The 27,932-nt window shown below is 41.8% G+C and overlaps 4 protein-coding genes across 10 annotated transcripts; 2 read left to right on the plus strand and 2 right to left on the minus strand.

Annotated features, from left to right (window-relative positions):
- Positions 1-387: 387 nt before the first annotated feature.
- LOC117761277 (interactor of HORMAD1 protein 1) lies at positions 388-4,157 on the minus strand. Of its 4 annotated transcripts, none has more exons than XM_034584999.1 (8): positions 3,738-4,157; positions 3,436-3,501; positions 2,735-2,872; positions 2,054-2,190; positions 1,763-1,811; positions 1,596-1,680; positions 1,257-1,372; positions 388-1,148 (listed from the first exon to the last, which is right to left on the minus strand). In XM_034584999.1, exons 1-8 carry the CDS (start codon positions 3,774-3,776, stop codon positions 417-419), a joined length of 1,362 nt encoding a protein of 453 aa, XP_034440890.1. In that variant the 5' UTR covers positions 3,777-4,157; the 3' UTR covers positions 388-416. The 4 variants fall into 4 exon arrangements, with proteins under 4 accessions (XP_034440890.1, XP_034440891.1, XP_034440888.1 ...); XM_034585000.1 differs by having other exon boundaries at positions 2,735-2,876; positions 3,738-3,770; XM_034584997.1 differs by having other exon boundaries at positions 3,436-4,157.
- Positions 4,158-4,774: 617 nt separating this feature from the next.
- On the plus strand, positions 4,775-9,290 carry c5h1orf159 (chromosome 5 C1orf159 homolog). The gene is made up of 9 exons (XM_034585941.1): positions 4,775-4,972; positions 6,099-6,196; positions 6,292-6,376; positions 6,864-6,959; positions 7,045-7,101; positions 7,382-7,516; positions 7,685-7,710; positions 7,850-7,874; positions 8,630-9,290. The coding sequence occupies exons 2-9, from the start codon at positions 6,125-6,127 to the stop codon at positions 8,731-8,733; spliced, it is 600 nt and encodes a 199-aa protein (XP_034441832.1). The 5' UTR covers positions 4,775-4,972; positions 6,099-6,124; the 3' UTR covers positions 8,734-9,290.
- Positions 9,291-12,044: 2,754 nt separating this feature from the next.
- si:ch211-157b11.14 (uncharacterized protein LOC799552 homolog) lies at positions 12,045-17,740 on the plus strand. Its single transcript, XM_034585305.1, has 4 exons — positions 12,045-12,270; positions 12,980-15,777; positions 15,896-16,012; positions 16,473-17,740. Exons 2-4 carry the CDS (start codon positions 13,005-13,007, stop codon positions 16,547-16,549), a joined length of 2,967 nt encoding a protein of 988 aa, XP_034441196.1. The 5' UTR covers positions 12,045-12,270; positions 12,980-13,004; the 3' UTR covers positions 16,550-17,740.
- Positions 17,741-17,875: 135 nt separating this feature from the next.
- Positions 17,876-27,816, minus strand: rereb (arginine-glutamic acid dipeptide (RE) repeats b). 4 transcript variants are annotated; one of them, XM_034585301.1, is made up of 17 exons: positions 27,374-27,815; positions 26,494-26,542; positions 25,662-25,786; positions 25,011-25,110; positions 24,803-24,901; positions 24,502-24,582; positions 24,220-24,373; positions 24,030-24,116; positions 23,701-23,894; positions 23,288-23,449; positions 22,657-22,758; positions 21,310-22,469; positions 20,475-20,679; positions 19,675-20,380; positions 19,430-19,567; positions 19,173-19,341; positions 17,876-18,917 (listed from the first exon to the last, which is right to left on the minus strand). In XM_034585301.1, exons 1-17 carry the CDS (start codon positions 27,613-27,615, stop codon positions 18,884-18,886), a joined length of 3,807 nt encoding a protein of 1,268 aa, XP_034441192.1. In that variant the 5' UTR covers positions 27,616-27,815; the 3' UTR covers positions 17,876-18,883. The 4 variants fall into 4 exon arrangements, with proteins under 4 accessions (XP_034441192.1, XP_034441193.1, XP_034441195.1 ...); XM_034585302.1 differs by having other exon boundaries at positions 18,481-18,917; positions 19,681-20,380; XM_034585304.1 differs by having other exon boundaries at positions 18,481-18,917; positions 19,168-19,341; positions 19,681-20,380; positions 27,374-27,773.
- Positions 27,817-27,932: the final 116 nt, after the last annotated feature.

Genomic DNA, 27,932 nt, shown 5'->3' on the forward strand with positions numbered 1-27,932 from the left:
TGACATGAAAACAAAATGTAACGATTGCGAAACAGTAAGTACTTACACTTCTACAACACAACATATCTTTACCAGAGCCAAGTTCAAACATCAGTTACATTGTAGATGAAATTCCAGTAAAGTATTTCTTTGCCAAACTTTTCAGTTCATTTATATTTTAAAGTCAACAGTATGAGTAATGAATAAGTTATTATTTTTTTTAAGTAGGCAAAGAAACTTAATTGTTACCTGCAACATTTGTTTTTGTAAGTAGACAAACACATTTATCACTGGGTTCATTCTTCAAACTCAGAATCCATAAATAACTGAACACAGCCACAATAATAATAAATATAATAGTATAAAAATAAATCACTTTTTTGTCTCCAGAAATGGGAACACAAACGCTACACTGCCATGAATCTTTTACTCATCCTCTAAAAGCCAAAATCAGAATCACAGTCTATGCCAAACAACTGCCAGAAGCCATTCACTGGGGTCGCTGTCTTGGTCTCAGCTGACAGCTTCTCTAAGATGGGTTCGATTCCCACCAGGCACGCAGGGCTGTTGCTGTCCTGAGACCAGCAGCTGAGGGGGGTGAGGAGACACCCTGCAGCTTTACTGGTCCTCTTCTCCCTGCAGAGCACTGACAGACAGTCTGTGTTGTCCCGGCTGATTCTCCTCTTCAGATCACAGCGCTTACTGCGGGGTGATAAAAGTTTCTGCACTTTCTTACAGTTTATCAGAGATGGACTGTTTTCATCAGAGACTTTGCGTTTACTCCTCTGTGAGAGCGTCGGCGCTTTCTTTGTGCGCTTCCTTTGGCTTCTGGATTTCCTCTTTCCAATGCTGCAGCTGTGATCCTGAGGTGGAACTTCAACCTGTTTGTGTTCAAGGTTGTGCGGTGTGCACGTGAGTGCTGTGCCTTTGAGCGCTTTGTTCTGAAGGATGCTGGAGGCCGACTGTTCCAGTTCCGGTAAAGTCTGGATGCTCCTGTCCATCACTCTCTGAGGGCCGGGTTTGGCTGAATGCTCCGAGACAAGGGTGCTGAGCAGCTTCAGGGCCTCTGCAAGCAAGTTCCGTTCTCTCTCCTGCTCCTCTCTCAAACTCTCAAGACTACTCTTCAAGATTTGCAGATTTGAACCAAGTTCTGCTGTGGTGTCTGCACTCTAAAGGAAAAAATAAACAAGTGTCATGATCACTGATCAGAAACATTCATCAACAACCACATTTTATTTGAAATTGTAAGTGTCCTTACACAATAACATGCTATTCACCTTTTTCACACTATCCTCCAACTTCGTCATCACCTCGTTGTGGGAGTTCAATTTAGTTACCAGAATCTCAGAATACTGGGAAATGTCATTCTGAAGACCAATCATATTATTGTGCACTGGGATGAAACAATAAAAACAAGATAAAATAAGACAATAAATTAAAACATTTATGGAACTAGATAGTATAAAAATATATATTTTAATCATTGGGCAAAGTGCACCATCTACTGGTGGAAAGCTTATTGCCTTGCTTACAGACTTTTTCCTAAATTACTTAGAGATGCACTAATGCAGAGTGTAACTTTAAATGAATACATATCAGTTCTCTGGGAAACTTACAAATTGATGCAAAGTTGTCAAAATTTTCAAGGACTGTTTGGACCACAGCCATATTTCTCTCTGTGCCAGCGACTAGTTGTTGGATCTGAAAAATATTGCAGCGTTATTTGAAAATATTACATCACAGAGGAGACGAGCTGGAAAATTGAATGACTATCATCACTTACATTGTTGAGAGTTTCTCTTGTATGTTGACTTTCTTTGGCTAAAAGTTCGCTGTTAAAAAGATTCACAGGTGATTAGGGCCGTTTTATCTGTCAACTCTTACTTGCTTTTATATAATTTCACCCAAATGAACTGAAATTTAACACTGATTTCAAATGTCAGATTTAAAAAAATGGGTTCTATATTCTACCCTATTCTACAAATATAGTATATACTTACAATTATTATTATTTATGAAGGCATAGAAAGGTAAAATAATTTTTGTATTACAACTTAATGAATCCCAAACGTACCTGACATTGTTTTCTTTGGTCTTTTTTCTTTCTTCTTCAAATTTATCCAGTATTCCTAAAGCTCTGGTTTTACCCTTCGCGTCTCCAAACAGGAGAGGTTTGGTGTGATAAGTGCTTGCAAACTTTGGGTCACTCGCCTATACAGAGAAAAGACACAGACATTACGAGGCATTAAACAGACAGAACAATTTTTCATGTAATCTGAGACATTATTAACAAAACTGTAACACTAGCGGTCTCATAATTAGATGACATTTTCATATCAAAAGCCTTATTAGATTCACACTGACAAACAAGAAGGAATTGTATCATGGAATTATCAATACTACATGGCAACAATAATCAAGTTCTGCCACCACGCGGCTCATCCATCTGCAAAATTACGCACAAAGGCCCGATACAACCAGAGATAATGACAGTGACAGATACCTCAGTATAATATACAGTAAAATCTCTCATTAGATACACTGTTGTTGCCTAGCTAACAGCATGTTATGTGTTGCTGTTGACATGGTGCTCGCAGTTTTTACTCTTTAGGGATATATCGATTTACAAAAGGAACAAAAGCTCAAATACGGTCTTTTAACAAGTATATGAGTGATTACAGTATTTCACCAGTGGGGCTGTGTTCCTCTTGCTTCACTTTGACAAAACCTACAAGATGAAGCCGATAAATCTCACCTCTTGTGAACTGGACGACAAATTTATTTCCTGTGACATGCTCTGAGAATTGTCGGGCCAAAGCTGAGACCCGAAGAATAGCTGCGAGTCTGTAAAGCTGGAGTAGCCACTGGTCGACACGTTCCTGTTCATTGTTTTCTCCCCACAAGGTTTGACACGTGAAGAAAACACAAAGCCATCATTTGTTTGTGCAGCAAAACAAAATCACATGTAGAAATATGGTCAATAAGGAAAACATTGTTGTTTTATTCTTATCATCTATTAATGTGCCAGTTATTTTCTTGGTCAATCAGTTCACTATTTTGCCTGTTAATAGTTTTTTTAACGTGAAAAAGGCCTGGTTTAATGTATGGCAGCTATATAAATGTAATGAAACGGCATGTTTCATTTTGATTTTGTCCAAAACTCAAATATAACTCAAATATAACCCCAATATTGTCACATCTGAGAAAACAAAGATTTAAATTACATTTGAGAAGCCAGAACCAGCTTATATGTGCATGGACAAATTACTGAAACAATTAATCAATCATCAAAATAGCTGCCGATTAATTAACTTTTGATCAGCTAATCTACTTAATAATTCTTTATGTAAAACATGACACTGATCAGATTTAAGTCCAGTGACAAAATCCTCATCCAGTATTTATCCTCAGGTAGATGATGGGTAACAGGTTAAAGTTGTTAAGTGAGCTAACCACCTGGTTCCAGCCGGAATACTCAGCATTTCTTTTATGTTCATGATATGATTCATAAGTGTTGGTCACCTGTTTGTAAAGAGAACATGTTAACACAGCAGCTGTCAAGTGGGCTAGCTTAGTTAGCATTAGCCGAGTGTAGAAACAGCGTTGTTAGCTAGCTAAGGCTGATTAGCATTTATTATCAATTTCAAAGTTAGGTTAGAGTTAACAATCTTTTCAAAGCTTTACCGAACTCTTGTCATAATAACTTTAGTGATATAAAGTGGTTATCATGGATGAAATCAGGTATAAGTGTGACTCACAGCGGGAAAGACGCAGCGAGAGTTCAAATCTCCCGCCATTCATCCGTCCAGGGGCCAGGCTGCGTTCAGGTACCGTCGGAAGAGTCCAAACTGCGATTTCATAGCAGCAAAATAAACGGCGAACAAACACTGCCTTCGGTATTTGTTCTCGCTTAATATGTTTATATTTCTCACGTGCTCCATGTCTTTATCAACATGTATCAATTCATGAGTTTATTACGACATTTATACCCAGGCATGAATAATTCCGTTTATCATTGTGCCCTTTGAATGCATGACACACATGTGCAGTGGCTCTGTGTTGAAGAGAAAACGTGAAACTCAGTTTCAACACTTTGTTGAAATGATGTTTCTAATAAAGTTGTGTTTGATCGTCACAGATTAAATGTCAGGATTATTCCAGTGTGAGACAACAGAGACGTAATGCACAAAAAGAGATGGAGGAAACAGTAAAGGCATAAGAGCAAGGACTGAGCCAACAATTCACATATTTCAACAAAAGTTAATCTTAAATTTTCAACAAAAAACCGACCACCACAGACGTCATCCCAGTAGAGTTTCTTGTAGTGTTTACCTGCATCAGTTATAGTTAATTCTACCTGACGTACCTGATGTACATTGAGCTATTGTGGGTCGGTGTGTTTTGCTTTTGGTGCAGTCACATTAGGCACTGAACTATTCTGTTATTGATAGTGTGTGTTGGGCCTTGGAGGTGTAGCAGGCGGGTCTCAAACTGGGCTGTAAACATTCAGAAAATTCATCAATATAAATAAAATAAAATGAAGAGATGTTAAAATCTGTATTATAAGGTATGATTTGGATATAATTTATGTGTGAATATAAGATAAGGCTGCACGATTATGGCCACATGGTCATCATGGTTATTTTGATTAATATGGAGATTGTTATTATTTATGATGATTATTAATTATTTATTTTAAGGGCAAACTAACCCCCCCCATCAAACCATTCATTCATCCGCCCCTGTCAATGACGCATAACAACAACAGTTGGGGTTTTATTTTGAAAACCTTACCCGGAAGTTTACGGGCTAAATGCAAGTGGCAGCGAGCTGCAGGATTATCCGTGTGTGTCCTGCACCGAAGTGTTCACGAGCAACCTGCCAACAAGCACCAGTGACTGTCTGTCCACACATCCGCGACGGAGCAGAGCTGACGGAGAATAACCCCGCAGCCAGGAGCCCTTCGCTCGGGCCACAGTCTGGTGTTTGTGTGGTGAGTTAACTTTTTGTGTGTCTTACATCCACCACGACGTGCAGGTGTTCGGTGTGTGTCCGTGCACACAGTCGATCCTGTGTAGAGAGGGAAACACAGATTAGCTCACTTGTCTCTGTAACGCTGACATGGTGGATTCAGCTCCGGGCTCAGTCACGCTGTAACTTCCTGGTGACAGGTGCTAGCTAGCTAACTGTGTGGTGGTGCTATCACCTGTCTGACGTTAGCACAACTCCAACCTTATTCTGACACATTAGCTGTGCTGCTGCTCGACGCATTCAAATAAGGATGGAGCGTTAAAGGACGACTGTCTGAAAGTTAGTTCACTGACCAGTGCTTGTAAAAAACACTTTAGTTGAAGACTGTCACCTCCAACTGCTGATGTGTGTGATGAAAAACTAGTAAATCCACATTCAAGTAGATTTATTATACAAAAAAATATATAGGTCTGATTATTGTTTAAAAAATTGTAAGACTCTTATCAATGCAATATCCAAGACTGGTTACTAATATCGTTTTTGAATTCCTCGCTTTGAGAGGTGTAAACATGTTTTCCATTTTTTTAATTTATAATTGGAGATTTCTCAAATGTCTTAAAGATGTCTGAACTACAGACTGTATATAAAGATGGAGGACATGACAACTCCCCAAAAGTGATCACCTGATGGCTACCTGCAATAAAGGTTTTGATTTCTTATTTTATGCAATTAGAAACAGGGTGAAACAGTGAAACATCATGATTGACAGCTAAGACTAACTCGCCATTGGTTGAGCCAAAGTCTTGACTGGAAATCAATAGCGTGGCTACATCCCACAATTGCTACTGTGCAGAGTCCGGCTCCAAATGCTAAAATGGCAGCTCTTGTGTCTGGGATATTTCTGGATGGTGGGAGGAAGTGGAGACGTGTTAATCATCTACATATACATATTAAAGTTGAAACACAGGAAGCAAGAAAATGGTGTCATCAAAATAATAATACATTGTGATAATAATAACTATACATAAGAATAATATCAGTTAAATTCCAGTCAGAATCTCGATGATTCATCTTTCATGTTGGATTCATGAGTAAAAATGTGTGTTCTAGTATGTGACTAATCAAAGTGATTTATTTATGTCTTCTAGTCTGTTCGGTCCCCAAGGCTTCAACAATGGCTCTGTCATTCCTTTTGGTCTTGGCTGCCACCGTGATCCTTATCAGACCTGAGACACCTTTAACTAAGGTAAGAAGATTGATGTTACTCAGCCAAAGGGTCAGTGTGTGTTTCTATTCAAGCTGCACTCATTTGATAACGTGTGAGTGCTGCTCTGTTTACAGGCCTTACATCAGAACTCACTTGAGTGCTGCAGTGACAAACTGAGAGGGAACAACTCGTGTTCGAACGACACGCACTGTGAACCCGGTAAGGTGGACGTTTTATACCACTGTCAAACAGCTGTGAGGGAGGCTGTCAGCTCTATGCAGAAGAGCCTGGACCTTTAACCATTAGTTATATTATTTTTAACACTTTGAGATTAGTGGTAGACAAAGGTCTCTCTAGTCATTTTAAAGTCTATAATATATTAATACACTGGTCAATCAAAAACCTCAGATCATAGAGGAGCACATTCCCTTATTTGTTGTTTTGATTATGATGATGATGATGATGATGATGAAGAGCACAGTCTAACACATTGGTTCTCCATGTGTTCAATTGGGTTTAGATCTTGTGATTTTAAAGACCATGATTCAAGGTACATTATTCATGTCATCATCACACTCATCAAACTATTCAGTGATGGGAGGGATTGTAATCCATATCCATTATTAGCAATGACATGTTTTTTTCATTTAACACCAGTAAATGTGGTCAAAAATATAAAAATATTTCCTTCTTTTGAATTCTTCAGGCTGCTTCCTGCGTGTCCTTGAGAACAGCAACACTGTTTGTATCATCTGTGACTCCGCATCCGTGGACCTTGAAAACATAACAGTGTGCACCTACAGTAAGGACGGCAAACTATCCACTCGCTCTTTTGGAAAATTCAAATCTTACTGTTTTTTAATTTAAACTTATCCTGTCCACTCTAGACTACACAATGGAGCGGAAGAATCACACAACTGTAACCACTGTCATTCCTAAAATTGGTAAGATATCACATCTACAGTCATTGCAGACTGATTTGCAATTTTCATTATAATAATAATAATATTTCTTAACCGGTACTGTGTCTGTAAATCTGATTTAGTAGAAAAAACATGTGGGTTTAGGAGCTAATATAAAGCTCATTGATTGTGGTTAGTTAAATAGAGGAAAACATGTGGAACTAAATGTGTATGATGATGCAATAATGTCTTCAGGAGCTAATAACATACTTGTTATCTTGCTCATCTTCTGTTTCCTGTTTTGTCTCGTGTCTTTGAGCAGGAGGGCCAGGCGTGGCAGCGTCTCTTCTCCTGGGAACACTGTTGATCAGCCTGTTCCTTATTCTGTCCGTTGCCTCCTTCTTCTACCTCAAACGCTCCAACCGACTTCCAGGCATCTTTTACCGTCGCAACAAAGGTAAGTGCACAAACCTGAAATATGAAGCACATCCTGCTGAGCCAGCATGCACATTATGTAGTGGGCTATGTTATACTATATAATACAGCATGGATGTGCCTGTAGAACATGGACAAATATTCTTGCTTTGCTTCAGTCATGCGTAACATTATTTTGTCACACTTACAGCCTTCATTTTCCAACCAAGTGAGACAGTAAGTAAATTTGACTGTTTGTTCATAGCTAATAACACAAGATTACATTCAGAGATTTGTGTAGAGACTTTTAATTGTCATTAGTAATACAAAGAAATCAACTGCCACAACGTAAATTATAATTTTTTCTTTCTTCCAGGCTGTCATGATTCCCTCCTCCTCAGGTGAGATAAGTAGACTGTCTTACTTTGTAAACTACCTCTCTGATCCTGCTAAACAGGTTCTAGTATTCTGTGAGGTTGGTGAGTAATGCATACCGGTCTAAACATTACCCAAGACTATTTGGCAATGTTGGTGAGAAGTGTTGCATTTTTGAGGACTGTAATAACAGGATTATAATTAGAAAACTTGATTTTGGGTATAAAAGCTGTTCTTAAAGCAGCACTATCTAACGTTTACTGAGCAACAGCGCCCCCCTGCAGCTACACGTGGTTATTAATTCTGTTGGTCTCTGTGGTTTTCATGTAGAGAAAACTATCAATCTCTGCCTGTGTAATCCCACTCACTGAACTGAAACTGTGGATATTCCTCATGATCCCCGGCTTCCTGAACCAGAAGAGATACCAAACAAATACACCAAACTCTGTTCAGAATTCTTCATATTTTAAAAGTTTCCTCACTGAATATTGGAGACAAACTCTGGTTTTTATTGACTTCTAAGTGTTTTTAACGGAACTACACTTCAGCATTCTTCTTGAACTTGCTGGGTCTGATTCAGGTAATTTAAGCTGCGACGTTCAGTCAGTTACACACTTCTCACAAGAGATCGTACCAAAGTTACATAGAGCAAGAACAGGGCCTCAGGATAAGGACTTTTTTTTTTCTTCTGTAAAAGCACTAAGTATAATGAAGTTAACTCAAATGTTGCCTCTTCCATTTTTCTCACACTTGATACGTTTTTGTTTCTTTTCTTTTGAAGTGAGAAAACAAAGATACGTCAGAAGGGAGCGTCCCTCTGCGACATCAACAGTGAAAAGTACCACCATACCCACAACGTCCACCACTCAAGTCTATAATGTGTAGGAGGGGGGTGGCAGTGTTGGTGCAGGTAGGAGAGAAACCTCAGGAAAGATTTTCTTCTCAAGGGTGTAGAAATACTAGGTGGCCAAATTTAACTGTAACTGCAGGCGGTGTGTCCTACTGACACAGCATCTCGTTGACTGGATCATATTATATTGATATTAACTAAAACATCCCAGTAAATATAGTTTCTGTATTTCTCCGTAAATGTGAAGCATTGCAGTTCAGTTTGTATTTTCCCCTCATGCAGCACTGTTGTGATGAAAAGACTCATCACTCAGGATCACTCCTTGGTTTTTCAGTCTAAACACTTAGCAGTATATGTGGACCCGTCTGTTAAAGTAATAATGCAACATTTAGGGGAGCATGTGTTCCCTAGTCAAGCTGTAGGTGAGAAGATTGATAACAGTCTGAGACCTGTATGGGTAAATATGAAGGTAAAGTTTGTAGCTATTGAGCTCAGCATTAAGACTGGAAACAGCTCGCCAGGCTCTGTCCATCCCTGATGACCAGCACCTCCAAAGCTCACTAATAAACAGTATTAGAACTGGAGAAGTGGATTAAACAAAGAAGATTTACTGTGTTTTAATAAGTGAACTTTAAAGGTGCTGAAGATGGATTGTGTTTCTTTGGACAGAGCCACACTAGCTGTTTTCCTCTGTTTCCAGTCTTTATGTGGATCTAAGCTACATCTCCTGGCTGCAGCTTGACTTTTCACTGACAGACCTGAGACTGGTATCACGTCTGTCACCTTGGTTATTGTTTTAAGTGACAGGGTTCATAAATACACTGATCGGTCTGTTTTAGAGGAATCGAACCAGCAACCAGGTTTAGTAACAGTAACGCTAATCTTTTAGAGACACTGACAGCCCAGTGACATTTAATGGAAGCTTGTTTTTTCTTAGTTTTTTATTTACATGTGTTATATTTATTTGCATTTTGTAACAGTGCACTGAATTTTACTGATTAGACCAAGAGAATGAATTGTGTCTGATGATGTAAGAATCCTTCTGGTGGACCGGGACATTGTAGGGAGAGTTACTGTAGCCGCTGTATGGATAATTGTTCAATTGAATTTGTATTTTTATTGTTGTTTTTGAATTTAAGATTTTTGTGATCTCAAGCAAGTTGAATGTATTTTACGCGGACAACAAATCCTGCATCGCAATTACATGGATTATTTACTAGGTTCCATTTACTACGGTCTCACTCACACACACATAGAAGTCATTTTAACTACAAACTCCAGTTTTTTTCCATAGGAAGTTCTACCATCCTGCAAAAACGTTTTAAATATAAATCATTATAAATGAATTATTGTTCCATGAAGTAAAGTCTCTCATAACTTAAAAATTTTAAATCCTTCTGCACTTTATTCACCTGAGGTCATCAGCTAATGTTCGACCTTGTGTTTTTTTTAAAGGAGACACATTATGTTTTTTCAGTGTTTCTTTCCTCTGGTGTGTTTTATTATATATATATTTTTTGTGTATGAAAAAGTTCTGCAAAGTTAAAAAACCCAAAGTTCATGGTAAAGGGAGCTCCTCTCCCCCCCCCCCCACTCCTGAAGCTCCTGAAACAGCTCGTCAGTCTGGCCGATACTTACAGGGAGTCGTGATTTCAGGTCAGGTGACATTGTGATGCCATGCCCCACATTTGCATAATGCCATTGGGTAGTCTGGCACGCCCCGTAACAAATCCAGGTAAAGTTAGAGCAGAGGCCAACATTGTGCTGGAAGCGGTTAACCAATCACTACACAGAGCATACTGGGCTTTATCGACACCCCCTTAAAGAGACAGGAGCTCAAACCAAGTGTTTCAGACAGAGGCTGAAAAGAGGAGCTGTGGATCTGAGCATGTAAACCTTTTCATGTAATAAATCAAATTAAAATGATGGACCTGAATATGAGCATAATATGTCTCCTTTAAAATAATCTAATCTAAAATAATATGTCACCAGGTGTGATTGAGATTGTATCGTTGTGTGACTGGCAACATTGCTGTTGCATTGTGAAATCTACTTGACTACTATTACCTTTGCCAAACATTCTCTGAAGAAACTGGCTTGTACTGTGTGCCATTACTGTGATTACTGTGCCATTCTAAGCTTTATACGCAGCCGGGAAACATTCAGTCACGACGTGTTGAATAAATGGGTATTTGAATAATATCCAGTGGCCTTTACTGTGCACAATTTGAAACCAAGGCTAGTTTTCCAAGTTTTATTTGCTACGTGGTATTTTATTTAATATATTTTTATATATCGCCAACACTGAGGCTATAAAGAAGTCATTTCCATCTTCAGTACATGTTGAGCAATCTGAAGTATGCCAGTGAAAAGGCATTTCCTGATTATTCCCCTTTTTGCTTCACGTTTTGTGTTGTTTGGTGTTGTACAGGCAACCATAAGCTGAATACATGTATATATTGTTTTATACAAATGATGCATTGTTTTTGTAATAATGTACATATTCTTGTTTCAATGCCATGAAGAATGTTCTGCAGAAATAAAGCACCTTTAACTGTTCGCCTCAGTTCAGGTCTATAAACTGACAGACTACTGTTTATTTTAAACGGCACTAATTATCTCTAACCAAATATTGTTCAAGGACAAGTTTGATTAATTTTGACAAGTTCTTTTTCAGGTTCCTGATTTATACTGTTGATTCTTTTTTAAATGTCTCCATTGATTACTGAGTAGATTGATGGATTACTACCAGATTGGCAAATAAACTAATCAGGAAAGAAAACACTTAATTTATCTTGATTGTTAACATTATAGATGTAAAGGTAATAGATATGTTTATTTTAACTTGAGTTCCCTATATCCAAACTAAAGAAAACATACAAATACAAGTCTAAATGCTCACATTTTCTGCGCAGGGAGACGTTTGTGCGGAAACTGATTCCAAAATAATTCAGAATATTTATTTTTCATGGTGGATTTTAAAGTTTTTTTCTATTTAAACCAAAATCTAAAATTCTTGGTAATGCTATTCTAAATAAACTGGCACAATTTGAGCAGACATAGTGATGTCGACAGAGCTCAAATTTACAATATTTAAAGTAAGACATGTACATTTTGAATAAATAGTTTTATTTCAAAGTTTGAGGAAACTAGTGAAAACTGTTTTTTGTCCAAGGCTAAAAATAATTCAATTAAAATTTGAGCTTGAATATTTTGAATTCCATTTGACTTATGACATATATTTTAAATAATGTCCCCCATATTATGTCAGTGCCCTTGTATGTCCTTCACATTTCAGCCTCATAATAGGATCAATAATTGATCTCTGAACCTCTGATGAATGAAAGAGGGCTTGTATTTTTGGTCAGTGAAATGTCACACCTCTGGCAATGCAGGGGAGGACGTCTGCACCAGCAGCTACATGTGACTGGACATACTCCTCTATTTATAACAGCTGAGTGCAAGGCCCCAGTCCGACATACGCAAGGACAGATGCACATCAGAGCTGAAATGTTCCTGCAAGGAGAAAGTACTGCCTCCTCCAAAGTAGATGTCTCGACCCTGTTCAACAGGTAGGTCCCTATTTACTACAGAAACACATTAAGTGAGTTACTGAAGCTGCTACATGTTGGTTGTTTGGACAAAGTAGAAACACAAGACCTTTAATGACATTGGAAGAGAGCGGCTGAAATAATTTGATAACAGCACCCTCGTGCTAAAAAAGAAAGAGAAACATCATTAAATGCACAACTTAAAAACACCCTAAAACCTTAAAAAGTAACTATTCATAAATTGTATTTTCTAAATACAAAATATAATATACACTTTAAGAAATAATGTGAGTGGTTGCTCTTTTTAATATGATATTTTAATGTTTGTATAGTTTTATTTTTAATGACATTTTCATTTTCACTGTTTACCAAGTGTGTTTGAACTGATACAGTCAGTGATACGCATTGGCTGAATCTTTCATATCAGGTCATATGACATGTTTTTGAAGAGCATGCCCGTGGAGTATTTTGGTATCTGTTGTGGAACTTGTGACCAAGGTGCTCTTGCTCTGCTGCTCTCTGAGGTCGTCACTTCCTAAGCTTTCAACCAACTCCTGGCAGCTGATTACAGCGACGCTAAGCTTCAGACAGACGCATGAGCCCTTAATGTGACGCCAATGTGTTTATGTAACTTTGATGTGCTCAGCGAGGGTGTTCTGTTACACTCCCACTTATCATTTTCAAACATCTAAGTCTGTAATCAATTCTCTTCTTCATATTTTCCCCCCAGATTGAAGAGCACGTGAGAGATCACAATGGATGATTTGGATCACAGCATGCACATTGCCCAGTTCGACTGGACCAGCTTCTATGACGAGAGTGAAGAGTGCGGCCTGCTGCAGCCTTCGCTCGCCTGCCTCGACAACTCCAGCCTCAGTGATGAAGAGGATTCGGAAAACTCTGGTTCAGTCCTCAGGGCAGCTCAGCAGGAGATACAGCAGAGCCCTGATGTGACCAGAGCCGAGAGAGACGCTGCAGGAGGAGAGGCACTGAATGAGAGTGAACAAGTGGCGAGTGTGACACGGGTGGACTCTGAGAGATGCCTTGAAATCCTCAGCACAAAGGAGACGCATGCAAAGACTGCAGAGGACGACACGGAGGAGACAAATGACAACATTACTCTGCACACTGAAACCTCATATTTTCAGGGTTCAGGAGATTGTAAGGAGCTGAAAAAAGAGGACGGGGATCTGCAAACAGAATTAAAGAATTCCAGACATGAACCTGATCCACTGTTTCTCAAGCAAGTGGATTTAAATGTGAATGATCCACATAGTACAGCTGCGAGCGACACGAGCAGTGTCGCCTCAAGAGCAGAGAAGGAGCGCTGGTTTGTGACAATGAATTACAGTCCTGCACGACGACCGGGACGTGCCACCTCTGTGAAAAAAAAACGACGACAAAGAAAAGCTTGTAAAAACAATCGCCTGAGCAGCAACACGCAGGAGAAATCTCTTGAAAATGGACCAGAGTTTGACTTAAACAAAGATCAAAATGAATCTGCAGGAGGGACGGACATGGAGGGCTTCACTAAATCTGACCAAACCTTGCATCAGAGCACTGATATAAATGCTGAGAGCCTTTCAGATGTGTTGCAAATGACTCATACGGAAAAAAATGTTTCAGAAAAACTGGTTATCTCTCATTCCTCCGAAGAATCTGACAAAAACAACAAGGAAGAAGGCACCTCAGCATCCACGTCACATGACACATTCACACCCAGACACCCATCCCCAGTGGAGAGTGAAGAGTCAGACGAGTTTGAGGATGGTGTTGAGTTCTTCTCTATCCACAGTTATGACTCTGAAAGCTATTTGTCTGCTGCTGAATCAGTGGAGGAATCTCAGCAGCTTCCGCCTGTGGATTTAATGCGGCTGCAGAGCTCGGTGTCCCTGACGCTGCAGACTGAGGGAGCAAACGATGACAGTGCACAGGACGGACAAATGCAGGCAACTCTCTCCTGCAGCGTAACGGCTGCTAACTGTGATAGTTATGAATGCAATGATGTTGAGGCCGCACTGACTTTTCCATCTGCCGGCCTGAGAGCAGACAAAATGCCAGATGACGACTCCACATGTGATGTTAGTACACACAGCACGGCGCTCCACACGCTCTCGGACACAACAGGAGTCCACAATGACAAAATTAATCTTTCAGCATCTGGTAGCTCTTTAGGAGATCAGCTTGGTCCCCTCCCTATCCCTGATCTAACTGTAACACCATGCCCTGTGGCCGACAGCCCTGAATCCTACGCTGTGGCTGCAGGCCAATCCAAACCCGTGTACGTCATGTCTGCCTTCTGGGACGAAATGGAAAAACTGACGATAAATGACATTTTGCAGCTCAGGATGGGTAGAAGCTCGCCTCCCACTGACACACAAGAAACACTGACAGCAAATGCTGACGAGTCTCTGACAAGTCACAGCTCTCTGGGTGACAGTGGTCTCATGGAGCTGTCGGACACGGCTGATTCAGACTATTTCACACAGCCGGACGAGTCCAAGCCAGATCGCTCCAGCTGCGAGTTCTCCACCTCAGACTTTGAAGAGGAGTACTTGCAGTTTATTGGCACCAGTAGGAACCCAAGTCCTGATCCTCAGAGTAAAACCCACGACAGGACGAGTGACTCTCCTCTGTTATCACATGAGGAGGAGGAGTCCAATTGCTCTGAGGGAAAGGAGACGCCCGTCCCTTTGGAGGACTTTGCAGGACAGATTTTTGAGGATCAGGAGTCAAATACTTTGAGCAAACTGTTGTGGCCGAGACAAATAACAAAAAGTAAAAGTGTGCACAACGTACAAGCTCTCAACAAAGAGGATTTGACTGTTCCCTTTGGCGATGATGAGAGCAGTCTGTTTCTCAGCGGGTGTCAGTCTCTGGAGATCAGTGGTGACCTGGGAACACTACTGCCGACCTCTTTTCCCGACACAGATCCTCAAATATCCTTCCCAGAAATGTTTGAATACTTTTTCTCAGAGTATAAAGTAAAGAGTGACTCCTGGTCCGTCACTGTCTACAATCCTGAGGGCATCTCAGTGTCTTCTCTGTTTGACTACACCCTTTGCTCATTGAGGGACGATGTGTCTCTCTCTTCCCTCCAGCGCAGCGAGGACAAACCCATCCCTATCTTCTCCTGCTGTTCTCCAACAGTCAGAGAACTCACATTCCCAAAATCAGACCATGTTTTCTTGAGTGCAGACTGCGAGGCAGAGGAGGAGGTGGGCAACTTCTCTCCAATCAGAGTCATGTCTCACTCTTTCATCCGGGCCAATCAGTGTGGGACATCTGCAGCTCGGTCTCACAGCTGGAGGAGTTTGCTGTCCATGAGGAAGATTCGCTTCCATGACAAAGGTAGCATGTGGTGCGGGGGTTCTGGCGCCTGGGTGTTTCCAGGGGAGGCTGAGAAGATAGAGGAAAATGATCCACCAGTCACTGTGTTGACTGAGGGGAAAGTCTCCTTGACTCCTTCTCAGATGTTCAGAGAGCAAACAGAGCTGCAGAGCATTCTGGGAAGTCTACAGACAACAAGTAAGCCAGAGCTCTGTTACACTCTGTCCTGCATGTGAAGAAAATAAGCAAAAAAGGAAACATACATTCACACCTAAACTAGCATAAAACGAAATCTACTTTTTTTCCTTTCTTACAGGACGAGAGGGCATCTTCTCCACACTGAAGCAGTCTGATATGTGTTTGGTCTGCATTGCCTTTGCCTCCTGGGTGCTGACATCTTCTGATCCAGAGGCTGCTGATGCCTGGAAAGCAGGTATGAAACCTCTTGCACTGATATGACAGTGCTGTGTGACAGTCATTATTCAGCAAATATGGCTGAAACTAGGATTACCGCCCTGCGGTTGAATGCCTCGGTTTCCCCCCAGACCTATATGAAGTCACTGTGACCTTTGACCTTGTTAGCTGTTTCAAATGGATTGAAGACCTTCCCTAAACGCAGATTTGAAATATGATATTCAATAAGCCACAAACATGTTAAGTGAGGTCACCGTGACCTTGACCTTTGACCTCCTAAATTGAATCAGTTAATCCTTAAATCTATAAGTGTTAAGTTTTCACTAGAATAGGATGGACAACTAACCCGATAACATAATGCCTCAGGCCACCGTCTATCATCCGACAGAAGGCGTAATGAAATATTAAAGGACCTGAAAACATATTTTCACAGTCCTGTATAACTTGATGATTGAAACTCTGTTTTAAATCCCGTTCAGCTCTGCTGGCAAACGTGAGTGCGCTCTCAGCCATCCAGTATCTGCGGCACTATGTGAAGAAGAAGAGACCTCATTGAGACCCTCCCTGATACATAATGTACACAACAAGTCAATAAGTCATTTCCAAGCATTTTTCATCTGGGTCCATCTATATAAACTTTACTGCACTGTATGTATATCTACTTATCTGCTAAATATCTACTGTTATAGTGTATGCCTTGGTTGCATTGGAGGTCAAACACAGCATGTTCTAGTTAGTGAGCCGATTTGAAATGTTTCAGCCTCAAACCAGTTGGACAGATGATACAATGACGTGCAATATTTATTAAAATGAAGGCAAAAGATAAAGATTAGAAACATGAAATATAAAGACTAAAATATAAAACAAGATATGTGTAATTTAAGTATAAAAACGTTAACATGTCAAATTTGTTGGCAGACTGAAGATTTTTATTTTCCATAGGAAAGAATGAGTATGAGGATGAAGTGCCAAAGGCAGGGTTAGGAGGACATAGTTGCTTTCTGTGTTTTGGTGGGATTTGTTATACACTGTCCTTTAAGAGTTAGAAACATTTCAGCTGCATTTCAAACTTAGGTTTATCAGCTCTGGACAAACTGACGTCGATTTACGGACCATAATGTCAGCACAGGAGCTAATTTGTTTTTAACACATAACACTGTTGTGCCTCAATCATGGGTCTGTATGTTAAACAGCTGCAGTCAAGCTAAGATGTAACAGCAGCTGGTAGGTTTTTGATGAACTGCTGCAAGTGTGTGTGAGCTGTCTTTGTAGAAGATGAAAATGGGGATAAAAGCCTGAAGGAAAGTTCTGATGCAGATGTTGATCTGGTTGTAAGGAAAGGTGAAGAAGGTGATAATTGGAGCTGTGTAGGATTTGAAAGCTTCGTCTGAAAGTGGTTCACAACATTTTTTGCTTTGTGCAACTTTTATTCAAACCCGTGTTTTTATGAGATGTGAAAAGTTCGTGATTTGTCACGTTTAGACTGTTAAATTTGAATTCTCTGCAGATTTTATTCTTCTCTTGCTTAGATTAATCTCAGGACTCATGTTGGAACAAATTTCAAGCTAAACTATTTTCTCAGTGGTAGCTTTGACTAATTATCTCATTAATGGCCTAAAAACAGATTTTGTGTGAAAAATTACAAAGAAAACAGATCTTGTTTGAATAAAGAATATCTTATCAAACACAACTTGACAGGTTTTTGATGTAATAAGATTTAATGCAATAAAACTATGAATATAAAACTATCTTCTCCTCTCTGTCCAAGTTAATGGGTGAAAGAAAAGCAGGAGAAAGAAAAGCAACACGATACAGGAGGTACAAAGCTTTTTTCACAGGCTGTTTGTTTCTCCACACACAAGAACTCCACATACAAAAAGAGTAAGGTGTCACTGCAGAAATATTTATTGAAATAAATATGCAATGGATACACTTTCATATTATATGACATAAATATTGGATTTGGAGGCAGTTCTTTTTAAAATACCATTAGAATTTCAAAGATTGAGTTTCTCCAATTTTCCTCAAAATGAAGTAAATACACTGTTCTAATAGAACGTTTGGTCTGTAGTGACAGATCATGGTCCAATTAATAATTATCTCACCTTATAACACTATATACTGTTTTTAGCTTATAATTTACTGCTATCGTGCTGAATCAGGGGGTCGAGTGTTCGCGCCTACTGCTATGTTAATAGTACTCGTTCATATAGAATATTGTGGACGTGTGATATTTACAATCTCAAAAATGAGCGGATAAAAGCTTCGGTTATACTGTGAAAAGATATCTCGATATATAAAACTTTAGGATTTAGACAAATATTTAGCAGATTTAAGAGTAAAACCAACCTCTACTATACTTTCAGAGTCTAAACACCACAATGCAACTTGCTACTCTAGTTTGGTGAAAACTGAAGACTGAGTCATGCTAGGTCATTCAAACACGGATTTAAATGTCATTCTGTACAAGGAAATCACATAAAAATCATCGTCATAGGTACAGTATATTTAAACTTAAACACCAAAGTCAGCCTGTTTTCATATCCTTTATAAGAGTTGTGTTTAGCAAATTCAAATAACTGCATATCAAACAGTTTTACAGTTTGTTAGAGAAAACCTGTGACTAAATCTCACAGCAATGAGTGAGACTGTTCAGTATTTTGATAATAAAACTAGTATAAATTCTTAAGTGATATGAAAATCTCAGACGGACTTTGACAGTCCCATTAAGTGCTGAAGGAGGAATGCACATAAAAGGTCCACAACGTATTTCTCTAAAATATATTAAAACAGAATAAATTGACACACAAATATTCTCTTACAGCCTCGAAGGTACACAGTATTCTACTGGGTTATAAGTGTAGGGTTCAGGGCATGCACCACCTGACACTCACGATGGCTTGTCACCTTCTTTCTTCAGGCGGCTTAGGGAAAAGAGAAACAAAAGGTGGTTAGACGTGTCGTGTAGTTGGTTGTCGCATTGTTTACAAGAGTACAATCAAGTAATGTCGACGGTAATGTTAGTTTATTTGGCTCCGATCACAGAATAACCAAAAAACACAGTTACTACAATAACAATGTAAGACTTGTTATCTTTATGCGTTTAAAGATGGGTACTATCAATAAGAAACTATAAGAAACTTTTTTGAGAAAGAAAGCCCAATACTTAAATACCTCACCTGTAGTAATCCTCCTGGCTTGGTAGAGGGCCTCCATGTAGGTGATGCGCATGCAGCCACTGCTGCTCCATAGCCATCCTCTGCAGCTCTGCAGACTGAGCATGCATGGCTTGGAGCTGGTGAGCGGCAGACATCTGAGGAATCGGGCCCTGCAGCTCTCGTGGATATGCTGCTCCTTAGGAAGAAAATCAACAAATTAGAAAAAGCTGGACTCTGTTGAGCCTCAAATTGCAGGCTGTGAGTATGAGATTACACACCAAACAACGGGTGGCGCAGCATTTCGTGATCATGAGGAAGGTCGCTGAGTAGAGGGTTGGGCATGGGGCCACCAGGGAAGGGGAATCGGGCAAAACGTGGTCCTGTTGATACAGGGTCCAGAGGATGAGGACTTGAACCTGTGTGAAGAAATAAGACATATAGTAAGTACAGGTCAAATTCCCACCACCATATGAATTACTGCTTATTAATTAATATCTGACGATCAATAAAATCATTCATCCACCTTCACCTTGACCGAGAGGGTCCTGTTGGTGCAGGTGCAGGTGAGAGTGAATGTGAGAGTGCTGATGATGATGCGGCGTCACATTGAGCATCTGCAGCCTGGTAGCAGGGTCTGCCACAGACGCCATCCTCTCCGCGTGAAGCCGCTCTGCAGTGAGTCGCTCCGCGTAAGTCAGCTCTTGGCGCATCTGAGGTCCTACTAGTGCCATCCTCTCCCGCTCTAGATGGTTCATGCCGGGATGGAAGGCTGCGAAGTGGTGGGGAGGCCCGGGCATGTGGGGAAGACCCAGTGCTCCATGTCTGGCAAAATGCTCCATGGGGTTAGCAGAGGGATGCATGGTTTCCATGTCTGGGGGCTTGACCTCAAAGCCAGGCTTCATCCTCTCGCGGAGCTCTCTCTCTCGGAGGTTCCTCAGCTCGCGCTCTCTCATGCTGGGTTCAGCGCTGTACAGGCCGGGCATGTGGTAGGCCAGCAGGGGGTCACCGGGGCTCAGTGACACATAGAATGGGTGGTTGCGGTTGGAGGGGGACATGACGTGTGGTCGGGCATATTCACTCAGGGTGCGCAGAGCAGGCGTATCAGGGCCAATATATGGCTGCACAGCAGCGACGGTGGTGGGTGGCTGCTCATAGGAGGAGCGTCCGTGGCCCTGAACCGTCATCTGGGACTCACTCATACGACTGTCATGGGAGGAGCTGCTGGCTCTCTGTAGACAAAGACAGTGTGTGAGATGACTCCATGTGATTTGTATGACAAAGAAAATACTTAAATAAAGAATTTAAAATGAATGTTGCACTCACAGCATTTCTGTCAGCCTCTCGTTCTCTTTCTCGCTCTCGCTCCTTCTCTCTTTCCCGCTCTTGCCGAGCACTGAGTTCCGCCTCTCTCCTCGACTTCTCCACGGCCTCCTCCCGTTTCTTGGCCAATTTGGAAGACGAAAGTGGGGTGAAGAACAAGTCGGTTCGAGCACAGGAGTTGTAACCACGGTCCAAGTGTTTGATGAACCTAAAATAAACAAGTAGTTATTAGCATAACTCAAACTTCACACACAATAACAACATGAAGGTGGAGGAGCCTTCACAATAAATGTGAAACATATGAAGATGATTATGTTTGTAAGAAGATGTTATTTCATGTTTACTTTTCCCTTTACTTTTACATTTTGACAAATATGAAGCCACTTAAACCTGCAAATCATTTTCTCTGAGTTAAAACAAAATCCATTTGGCAAGAGCAACCAATCAAGTTTTTAACAAGTCCACAGTTCAAGTTCAAAGTTCTGTTAAATAGGCAATGCTCAAATGATTTCCCAAAGCTGCTGCTGAAAATAGTCCCAGAGCATTTAGAGCTCAAGTGACACCTCAGTTATGGACACAAGTCGTCATTCAGTTATTCAGCTGATTAGTTGTTAAGTTGTAGTTGATTTCTACTAATAAGTGGTTTAGATCATGAATAAGATGTTATAACTAATATGATTGGTGTAATTTTCTTTTAAGTTTAACAAACTTTGAGAATTTCTTTCTTTTTTCAAATAAAGGCTAACAAGGCTCTGAGGCATTGCATGTTTTTATAGCATACTTAGGAATGTCAAGACCTATATATTTTTTTTAATGGGAGATTTGTCTTCAGTCGTACCGTGCAGACTGGCTGGCGTGGCTTGCTATGTTAATGACGGTGGGCTCGGGCGAGGGGCTTCGAGGTGGAGACGGTGGAGAGGGTGGAGACGGTGGAGTCTCTGCCTCCTCAATCTCATCCAGTGGCTCTTCCTTAATGTGAACGAGTGGCGCCACAGCTGTGCTGCTCGGCGAGGGTCTCAGAGGAAGAGGCATGAAGGATGGCTGGAGGCTTGGGATGGGCCCGATAGCTGAAGTTGTTACGGCGTTGAGAGGGTGCGAGGCCGCAGCAGGTGGGTGAGAGGGAGTCGTGCTTTTTCCAGGGTGGGTCTGCACCTGAGAGATTAGTGGAAGTTGCGCGGGAAGTGACTGTAATGGCATAGGCTGCGGCATGAGCTGAAGAGGGGGAGGTGGAGCACCTGGAGGATGCTGGTTGGGTAGAGAATTGAGGGGTTTTAGAGCAGGCGGAGGGGGAAGATTAGAGGGCATCTGGGGGAAAGGTGTAGCAGACTGGTGTGGTTGCTGTTTGTGTGACGGTTGAATGGGGGTGGTGGGAGGAGGCTTGATCTGTGTCCCGGACAGAGGAGGCTGAGAGAGCTGCGACTCCCTAAAGAAGGGTGGGGGCCTCTGGGGGGGCTGAGGCGACAGGCCATGTGACTGCAGAGGCTGCACAGAGTTGAGAGCAGGTGGGACCTGAAATGCTGGATAAAGAGGAGAATCCTGACCCAAAGCTGACGGGAGAGGAAGCGGACCAGGAAGAGGGTGAGGGACGGGGAGTGGTCGGCTGTTTGGACCCCCTGAGGCAGGTGACTGTCCGGCTGCTGGCTGAGGAGCATCTGGAGATGGAGGAGGGGGGCTCTGAGCGGGATCAGAAGAGGAGGTGCTTTGCGGCGGCTGAGCAGTGATGATGGGACCCTGAGAGGGGTGGGCCTGTGGGACTGGTGTGTCAGCTAACACAGCAGCAGAGGCGACAGGCTCTGATGGGACACCGTTCGGCTGGGCAGACGAGTCCGAGTCGCTCTCGTTGCCCTGCTGAGGGCTGGGGATGCTGGGAGAGGAGCTGCGGTTGTCCTGATCGATATCTTTGGTGTCACTACTGCCATCGTCCTGAGCGCTGCGGCTTTCTGAGGAGCTTTCCTCCTCTACCTCGGCCTCTCCCTCTGACCGGGAGCCCTGTGGATCCTGGAGGAACAAACCAACAAATCAAGATCAAGTTGCGCCCACTTCAGGCCTACAAATATCTTATTATTTCATAAAAATAGTTCACAAAATAGGAAGTTTAGGGCACAGCTTTAAAGACATTTTTATCCAAACAATATCTGACACAATAAGTTGTAATAAGTTTCAAATAAGTTTTCCCTCCTCTCACCTGCGTCTTCTGCCTTTTAGGTGTAACTTTTTCAGGCTCCTGAGCAGGAGACTCTCGTACACGTTTTGTTGTCTTTGGTGACGTAACCTCCTCTTTTATCTTCTGTGGATACAGCATGATATTTATAGAGCAGAATTAATTATTGACGGAATACCATGATGATGACTGACACAAAAATGTCAGAGAGTGATTGTAAACGTGTATCTATGTCTGATAACCTATATAAACATGTGTAATTTCACTTACATGTAAGACTGGGACTAACAACATTTCATCAGCTACTGGTGAATTCATTAAGAATTCCTTAACAGCTATTTCCCAATACACAATATATAAAAGGAACATTTTTACTTGCTTCATATGAACACTCGTGGTTTTTTTTCGAAATCTAAATGTTAATGCCCCTTCTATATATCTACAACATCACAATGATACACTGGCAACTGTACTCTCCAAACAGTGTGTTGCAGCATAATCACAAAGCAGCCACTGTCAATTTCTAATATCTGCATTAACATTGTGTAGAAAAACTGAAATCAAATGGCGTCTTTAACAGGACACGACAATAAACGATCTGAAAAGATAATGAAACCCAGGTACATGTGTGTTAATGTGTAGGTCTGTTGTTTACCTTGTTTGTCCTCCTAGTGGATTCATTCTTATTGTCTGCGGAAGATGATCTCAGAGCGATGGAAGTCACTCCGCTGGGGGACGGCTGGTTACTGGATTGCTGATCCTCACTGGTGGGGGAGCCTGTGAGCCTCCTGTGGCCACTTCTTAAAGACGACAGTTGCTATAAAAAAAGAGAATTGATATTCTGAAATACAATTAAATCTACTGTTGTCAAGAAAATATACTTCCCATAATTTACAACCTATATATTTTCTGTGCTACAACATTTTAATCTGATTCTTTTGTATATTATAATGATGTGATGATGATAACGATTTGTTGAGTACAAAATGGCAGACAAACACACTTGTAAATCAATTACTAGCAATAAAAATAATGACTGCATGACTGATCTGCCAGCCTCGGGCTTACAGGTGCTCTGCTTCGCCGAGTCCTCATGCCATGCTTGCTGTGCTCCTCTTCCTCCTTGACAGGTTTAAACATGAATGAACCGCTGGCAGATTTCGGAGCTGGCGGCAGACACCCGTGCTTGTTTTCATATGAACGACAAGTCGTGCACAGCAGAGGGTTATTATCTTTTCCTCCTTGGTGCCAATCTTTAGAACCTGTTGGAGAAAAGTGGCTTTAGGTGCAAGTTTCACAAACTGTCGAAGGGAATTTCAGTGTCAAACGCTAGTATTACATCATATATATCGCACACACCCCAATCTGAGGAATCACAAATACAGACTTGTACTCACTTGTTGCACCACAGTGGCTGCAGGTCTTAATGTCCTGTTCACTGTCTTCACTATCAAGATCGTCCTCGCTGGCAGAACTCACATCCACTGCAAAAGAAGAGATCAACTTGGATTCCAATGCTTCTCCTGATCACACAAATGTCTTCAATAAGCAGCAACATATTTCCTTCAAACTTTAAGAAGTGCTCACCTGAATAATTTCGAGATTGGGCGTTGACCGAAGCTGCTGCAGAGCGAGTCTTTGCCTTGCGGGAGGACGGCTGCCGGCGTTGCTGTCGATAAGCTCTTGTTCCTGCAGCCTCGGGAGTTTTCTTCCAGTGGTAATAGAAAGTGATCAGCTCTCCCTGATGAATAAAAACCACAGACTTTTAGGAATAATAGGATTTAAGCTTCTGATCAAGAGTAAGGTGACCATGAATCACCACATGTATTAAAAACTGGTCTGTTTTCACAAGCTAAGTGTTTTACTTACAGTCTTTTTGCTGGGTAGGAAGTCTTTCCTGATGCGGAAGAAATTCTTTCCATACTGTCTCAGGCCTTTAATGAAATGTTTCTGTAGAGAGACGGGAGGGAGAAGTGTGGGTATGAATAAATGATAGAACACTGCAAATAAAAAAAAAACTCCAGTACAGATAACGTCCAATGAAAGGATAAGTTTAAAATACACAACACAGATTCCCACCTATTTGATCTTCCTGCACAAACTTTGTTTAGGACAAACAAACTATCAGCATTGACCTTCAGGGCTGTGTTACAAGCAAAAGGCGTCTCACCACATCACCCTCCGACCAGCACTTCTCTATGAGCCTTGGCAGAGGCTTCTTCACCAGACGCTGGAGAGCCTTTGCAGCATCGTAGTGACTTGCATGGAGCTAGAAGTGAGAGAAACAAATGGTCGTTTTTTAAAATTTGCATGATAATATTGTTGTAGAAACTGAAAGGAAAATTACGAAATATAATTCAACCCAATTCAATTCTCACCATGTTGAGAGCGTTGAGTGTGGTATCATCACGGGAGGCTGCTAAACATCCGTCCTCTGTGGATCCACCGTCACACATCCCTGCAAACGCTGCCATGCTCCTAGAGAAATAAACAAAACAGACTTCTGAATTTGACATTTTCCTGAGTCTAATTCCAAGAAGAGTTTGCGAAATGATTAATAACACGTCTTGGTTTCTCCTGCAAAGAACTACCTGTCAGAGCCATGTTTATATTAATCCCTTGCCCCAGTTAGAAACAGGTTTGTCCCTAAAGTGGTGGTTAAGAAATCAGGTCGACATAGAAACACTTGTTATATGACATTGTGTTTATATGACTTAAAAGTACTGTGGCTGAGACAGGAACTAAACCACAGACATTCACGTGGTCAGACCAAAGCTGGTATTGTTTTGTATTTACTTCCCCTTTTGGAACGTTGTTTCTGACAAGCGTGTCAAAAGGCGACTCTTTAATCCTGTTTTTTGGGGCTGTTCAGTCTTGTCATAACAAAAGTACTGGTTTAGCATGTAGTCTTTGTTAATAGCATCAAGATATTTCTTTACATTTAGAGCAGTGCAATAAAGAAGCAGTTATATAACATCATAACAAGGGCAATAATTTAGTGCCAGTCACTTCAAAGCCTAAACACTGACCTCGCAGCTCTGAGGTACATGAGGAGGTCACAGTCGTTGACCCCTGGCGTCCACATGAGCTCCTCGCCGTCCGTCGGAGTCTGCAGACCCGGAGCAGGCCGCGGCTGCAGCTCTGGAAGCTTGGCCTGAGAGAGGAGGACACGGGAGCTCGTAAACATTTACACGCCCTCAGTGGAACGCAACTGTGCTCGCCGTTTACATTTACTGCAAGTTTAACAAGGTGCAACTACGCTACAAAAGTCCCAGTGCTTATCTCACAAAACCCAACTGCATCCACCTTAGAGTCTAGGAAGCTATAGTTTGCATTTTTCCACAATATTCTGACATTTTGCGCACAAAACAAATAATTGATTATTTAAGGAAATGATGTGCAGATTAGCTGATGATGAAAACTGATATTTGCAGAACTACATTGAGGTCAACAGTAGGTTAGCGTATCTCTTCATGGAATCTAACCACAAGTTTAGAAGTATGAATAGGACTGAGCGATATGATCAAAATTATATAAAAAAATAAAAACTTTCATATCAGTCAAAGTTGATAATTATCATGATAAAGGTCCCAATTTTATTTCTTTTAAGTTTAAAGACTGATATTCATTGTGATTGTTTATTTCGACATATATAAGACTTTTGTGACATTGCTATAATAATAATGATATTGTTTTATCACCGAACTCTTTATGAATCAATGATGACTTTTTTTTTTTTTTTTACATAGAAATGTGTAAATTATTCCAATAACATTTCAAATATGACATGAATATTTTGCAGCTCTCACAGATTCAGAAATCAGAGATACTTTATTGATCCCTGCTGGTAAGTGAGTTTACCTGATGACTTGACCCCACTCTTATCTCGCCCTGTGTGCTGTTCAGGCTCCTGAAATACAAATAAATAGGAATCATTAAACGTCGGTGAGCTTTGGCATCATGCATCTGCACGGTGTGCACAGTCCAGACAGAGTAGAGTCAGGGGTGTTCACACAGCTCACGTCTGTCTGTCTGCTGCACACTACCTGTCAATAACGGGGTAATTATCGGTGTCCGGGCTGTAAATAATCGATACGTGTTGTGGGAGCAGCCACCGCACGACCGCATCCCGCCCCCTGCACGCCCCTGAGCCAATCCCAGCTCGGACCCGCGACGTTTCCTTATATTACATGAATGAAATCCGACGCTCGCAGACTGTCAATCAATCATACATGAGCTGCGAATTTTCATGGTCTCCATTACGTGAGCGGCGTGAGCTCCTCCAGGGACCTGACATGTTGACAGCGGGCTGTGTGACACAACCCCGAGCTAAAGACGTGCGATCAATAACACGCAGCGATGCTAGCGTGCACACAACATGTCGCTGACACACGCACACGGAGAAACAATCACAGACGAGTACATTGTGTTTAACGAGTGCAGGCGGACAATCCGCTGCACGGGCGCAGGTCAGAGCTGCAGTTTTACGCAGAAATGTGCGTGGGCTTCAGCAAATGCACCGTAAAACCATGTTTCCCCGAGAGGAGCCGCTAGCTGCTAACGAGACATTACGCCGTTATTTGGCTAGCTCGTTAGCCGGACTCGAACTTCGTGACCGCTGACACTCTGTTTCTCACGCACACATTCCTCAGAGTAACGCTGCTAAAACAGCAACACGCACATTTCGCATTCAAAGCAGCCGACGTGTGTGTAAAAGCAGGCGGCGAGTAGGCGAGTTTACCTCCGCGGACTGAACAGGTCGTCCATGTCGATGGCGGTCGGACTGTGGCTTGTTGACACTACGCGGCGCAGTGGGCGATACACACACAAACTGTGCGAATCCCCGATTACATGGCTATTCAAAATGGAGGCGGCGTAGTGGAGGGAGTGAGTGTAGTTTTTTTTTTCTTCCTCCTCTTCCAGTGCGATGACCTCAGCAGCCACAGCTCGAGCCTTCAAAGTTGTCTGGGTGGAACTGAGCATGTGCCGCGGATCAGAGGCTCCGGGAGCTGCCGCTGAGGCCGCCGCTCACTCCCCGCTGACGGGCCCCGGCTCCGGGCTCAGAGGTGGAGGAGGCTGCGATCACCACCGCCGCCGCTGCTGCTCAGCCTCCATGAAGCCGACATCACTGTGTTTGTGGCTCTGTGCTTCATCAACAGCGTCATTATGTAAGACATGACACCGCCTCGCCACCGACACCCACCCCACTGTGTCTGTGGCCAGGGCGGTGCAGGAAACAACACATCCAGGGAAGAAACGAGCTTCTACAAGATCACGTTGGATTTGCAGCCAGATGCTGT

This window comes from Hippoglossus hippoglossus, chromosome 5, assembly GCF_009819705.1.
Source record: "Hippoglossus hippoglossus isolate fHipHip1 chromosome 5, fHipHip1.pri, whole genome shotgun sequence".
Lineage (NCBI taxonomy): Eukaryota > Metazoa > Chordata > Actinopteri > Pleuronectiformes > Pleuronectidae > Hippoglossus > Hippoglossus hippoglossus.

Bases quoted from the DNA above. Each gene is read 5' to 3' on its own strand.
- c5h1orf159 (XM_034585941.1), top strand. From the start codon at position 6,125: ATGGCTCTGTCATTCCTTTTGGTCTTGGCTGCCACCGTGATCCTTATC. The intron at 6,960-7,044 runs GTAAGGACGGCA...TGTCCACTCTAG, and splicing joins CATAACAGTGTGCACCTACA to ACTACACAATGGAGCGGAAG. The intron at 7,875-8,629 runs GTGAGATAAGTA...TTTCTTTTGAAG, and splicing joins CATGATTCCCTCCTCCTCAG to TGAGAAAACAAAGATACGTC.
- LOC117761277 (XM_034584997.1), bottom strand. From the start codon at position 3,561: ATGCTAACTAAGCTAGCCCACTTGACAGCTGCTGTGTTAACATGTTCT. The intron at 2,191-2,734 runs GTGAGATTTATC...TTCTCTGTATAG, and splicing joins TGTCGTCCAGTTCACAAGAG to GCGAGTGACCCAAAGTTTGC. The intron at 1,812-2,053 runs GTACGTTTGGGA...TCTTTTTAACAG, and splicing joins ACCAAAGAAAACAATGTCAG to CGAACTTTTAGCCAAAGAAA.
- rereb (XM_034585301.1), bottom strand. From the start codon at position 27,615: ATGCTCAGTTCCACCCAGACAACTTTGAAGGCTCGAGCTGTGGCTGCT. The intron at 20,381-20,474 runs GTGAGTGCAACA...CTTTGTCTACAG, and splicing joins GAGAGGCTGACAGAAATGCT to AGAGCCAGCAGCTCCTCCCA. The intron at 18,918-19,172 runs GTGAGGTATTTA...CTTTTCCCTAAG, and splicing joins AGCCAGGAGGATTACTACAG to CCGCCTGAAGAAAGAAGGTG.
- si:ch211-157b11.14 (XM_034585305.1), top strand. From the start codon at position 13,005: ATGGATGATTTGGATCACAGCATGCACATTGCCCAGTTCGACTGGACC. The intron at 15,778-15,895 runs GTAAGCCAGAGC...CCTTTCTTACAG, and splicing joins GGGAAGTCTACAGACAACAA to GACGAGAGGGCATCTTCTCC. The intron at 16,013-16,472 runs GTATGAAACCTC...AATCCCGTTCAG, and splicing joins TGCTGATGCCTGGAAAGCAG to CTCTGCTGGCAAACGTGAGT.